Source organism: Limulus polyphemus, unplaced genomic scaffold, assembly GCF_000517525.1.
Source record: "Limulus polyphemus unplaced genomic scaffold, Limulus_polyphemus-2.1.2 Scaffold2734, whole genome shotgun sequence".
Lineage (NCBI taxonomy): Eukaryota > Metazoa > Arthropoda > Merostomata > Xiphosura > Limulidae > Limulus > Limulus polyphemus.
Window position 1 is genome coordinate 79,792 of NW_013668344.1, and position 3,580 is coordinate 83,371.

Sequence of the window (3,580 nt, forward strand, 5' to 3'; positions counted from 1 at the left end):
CACTGTCAGCTGAACTGATATTCTTTAACATATTTCTTTTTATTACTTTATTTTGCCAATCCAGCTGTAAGTAACAAAAAAAAGAATTACACAAAGTGATAGATTTATCAGTATCCTACAACATAACCTGTTACAACAGCATCAAGCAATGCTAGATAGCAGTATTTGAATCCGTGAAATATTTGGCCAATGCCTTCCATACTCTCTAAACCTAATTAGGCTTACTTAGTGTCTTAGGCCCGGCATGGCCAGGTGGTTAGGGCGCTCAGCTCGCAATCTGCGGGTCGCGTGTTTGAATCCCCGTCACATCAAACATGCTCGCCCGTTCAGCCGTGGGGGCGTTATAATGTGACGGTCAATCCCACTAATCGTTGGTAAAAGAGTAGCCCAAGAGTTGGCAGTGGGTGGTGATGACTAGTTGCCTTCCCTCTAGTCTTATACTGCTAAATTAGGGACGGCTAGCACAGATAGCCCTCGTGTAGCTTTGCGCGAAATTCGAAACAAAAACAACAACTTAGTGTCTTGTCATAGAAAAATATTTCCATAGTTTTCTAACAAATATAATTTAACATAGAAACATTTTCAGTATTGGAAAGAATATTTAAAGAAACTATAAAAGTATTTCCAGAGTTGTGGTTTGTTTTTTTTAAATTTCCCACTACATTCCATTGTTGTTCTTTTCAAGAGTTACACCTGATTACTTTTTCCACAAATTAGTTGTTGCACCATTATATTCAATATACCTTGATGTGAATAGTTTATATTCAACTCTGTCCAGTGGTTTTTGAACTTTATCCGTAGCTAGTCTTTGATTTCAAAGCAGTTGTATTAGTGATTTTTCAGATAATAAAAGAATCTATAAATAAGACACTGTAGTGCTAAAATTAGAGAAACGTAAGGAAAATCACACTAGAAACAAAACCTTGAGAATTGAATTCTGAAGGGATGATAGGTTAATATTTGCTGAGAAACTACATTGGGATGGGCAAAAAAAGTGTACAGAATCGGTAAGTGCATTGTTTACAGGCAAGACTTCTTGGAGCCATGTATAAATTCAAGTTTGTAATTTTCTTTCTTGTTCTTTACAGGTAACATTAAATAAATGTTACAAAATGACAAAATATCAATTCTAAAATACTAATGAAGTTAATATGCAGGTGTGCACTCAACATATGAAAAATATTCACCTGTCTGGTGAAGGAAGAGCATTTTTCAGAAACTTGTAGGACATGCATCTTTATGACACATCAACATTTTTTTTGGTAATTTCTTAAATTAATATGAAACATTTCTCCACTTGCGATGTATCCTAGGTTCAAGATTAGAGGATGATTTATGCGGTGCCATTAGATCTTCCTCTCTTGAAGACAGAGATGTGCCTCGAATGGAGAGAGATACCGACTTTTCAGACTTTTGTCTCCAGCCCCCTCCAGACCTTACAGAAGTAGAACTTCGCAGGTTTCAGGAAGAACAAGATGAAGTAAGGCATCATACTGCATTGGAAAGTTGTCAAATTTGTATGTTTTGTGAACAATTTATATCTGCATTGTAGCTAATAAATTTTATTTCTGTATCCTACCCTTTAATTATATTTGAGTTTTATCAAATGTCATAGTTTGATATTTAAGGTGCTGAATGGAGATCGTATGATGTTTGTAACTGATCTTACGTTGCATTGATAAACATAATCCTTCAAATATGACGCCGAGGTTTTGAGTTAAGGAACAATTAGTCTTATTTTATTAAAGGCTTCATAAACCAACTTACAGTACAAGTTACTAAGCTCTGTGGTGTCTTGGCATTAATAAAACTTGTTGAAATGCCTTACGACCAGAACGAGAGAATAAAAAATGTATCGTGTGTTTTACATAGAGTAAACGTTCCAGGACTGTTGGAATTCTTTCTTTTTTTGTTAATTAGTGCATTATTCTGGTATTTTTCTTTATGGTTTCATTGACTCTGACTAAACCATAATTTCCTCATGGTTTGTACAGGAGCTAGCAAGACTGCTACAGGAGCAAGAATCTAAGGTGAGTCTGACAGGGAAGTATGTTTGGATTATTTGTGAAATGATGAGATTGCATTCTGTGTTATGGACAGCTGGTTTGTTTCAAAGGTTTTGAGTTACATAACTTCAGTCTTCAGATTTAAAAAAAAATGTTTTGAGCTGTAATTATTTTTACTGCACTCTGTTGATTAATGACACTCACGTATAAAATATGTAAACTCAAACTGAACAGGTAAACAGATGTTTTTAAACAGTTTGGACTTTGATATACATCTAATATAGCAGTCATTGAAGGTTTAGATCTACAAAAATTGGTACTAAGCTGTTTTGTATCATTTGAACTGGAATTTTGATCTGTCCAAAATCTGTAATAATCTTCTTTTGGAGGGGGAAAGGTATATGTTACTTACTCCATATCATGTTGAGTCTACAAGATTTGGTACACGTGTGGGGGTGTCCAGAAATGAATATGATTAAACTTGGCTTGCTTATAAACTGTCATAATTTAGTTATGGTCAGTTACTAGGTTTCCAGACATCATCAGTATGGTTATTTGTTGATTTGGTATACATAGTTCAGTCAGCCATAATTTTTCTTTAGTGTACTATTATTCCACCAGGTAGCCTATATAACCTATATTTCAAGTAACAACACCAAGTATGTATTAAGGTTTTAAAATAAAACTTGTGTATAGAAATTAAATTTATTTCATTGCAGCCATCGTTTATAACCTTTTTGCCTGGTTCTTACTGTCGTTGTCTGGTTCGTTAGAGAGTTTTTCTGTTTATCTTAATGCTTGCTTCCACAAAAGGAAAATGGATCTGGAAGGTTAACTAATTTTTCAAAATGAATCCAGTCAAGTGACTCCACAAGGATGTAAGAAGTGTGAATTTATGCAAGACTAGCCTTATCTTTATTAGCAATAGGAGAAGCTAAGCAACTGGAACTATTACGATAATATGTTTTTAAGTGTGCCCTGGAGTAAGTTTACAAACTTAATAGTGCTAAAATCCAGAGTTTGATTTCTTACAGTTCACACGGCGCATATAGCTCATTGTATAGCTTTGCATAAAGAAAACAATAACGGCAGTTTTTGTGTATCTTAAAGTAATTTTCCTCTTATTCAGGAAGACCTATCTGTAAAAACTTATGACAGATCAGTATTACAATTACTTTGCTGAAAAAAACATGTTTGTAAAGCATATAAATTGATTGTCTATATGAACTATTTCAGCATGGGCTCGGTCCCTGGGACCAACATCAAAACCACTTTGTGCTTGTTATAGTTTTCATGCTATAACTTTTAAATTAATAAGCAAATGTTAACAAAATATGGCAGATGATCAGTAAACATTACAATGATTTCATATGCAAAATATAAATTGTTTTTTTAATTTTTAAGGTCTATAAAACAATGTTTCTCATGTCTTTTTTTCCTTTTCACATCTTATCTATCTATCATGCAAAGTAATATTCATTTTAAGATTAAAAATACTTTTTATGCATCAGAAAATTTTAAAACTTCACATGCGAAATCTTTATAATGTCGAGATAGTTATCAGATGTTTCTTA

The 3,580-nt window shown here is 33.5% G+C and overlaps 1 protein-coding gene across 1 annotated transcript in view; it reads left to right on the top strand.

Annotated features, from left to right (window-relative positions):
- The window catches only part of LOC106467768 (coiled-coil domain-containing protein 50-like), a 26,671-nt gene that overhangs the window by 14,684 nt on the left and 8,407 nt on the right, over positions 1–3,580 (top strand). Inside the window, exons 5-6 of the mRNA XM_022395963.1 lie at positions 1,351–1,480; positions 1,995–2,047. Of these exons, the coding sequence (XP_022251671.1) occupies positions 1,351–1,480; positions 1,995–2,047 (183 nt within the window). The remainder of the gene's footprint in view (positions 1–1,350; positions 1,481–1,994; positions 2,048–3,580) is intronic.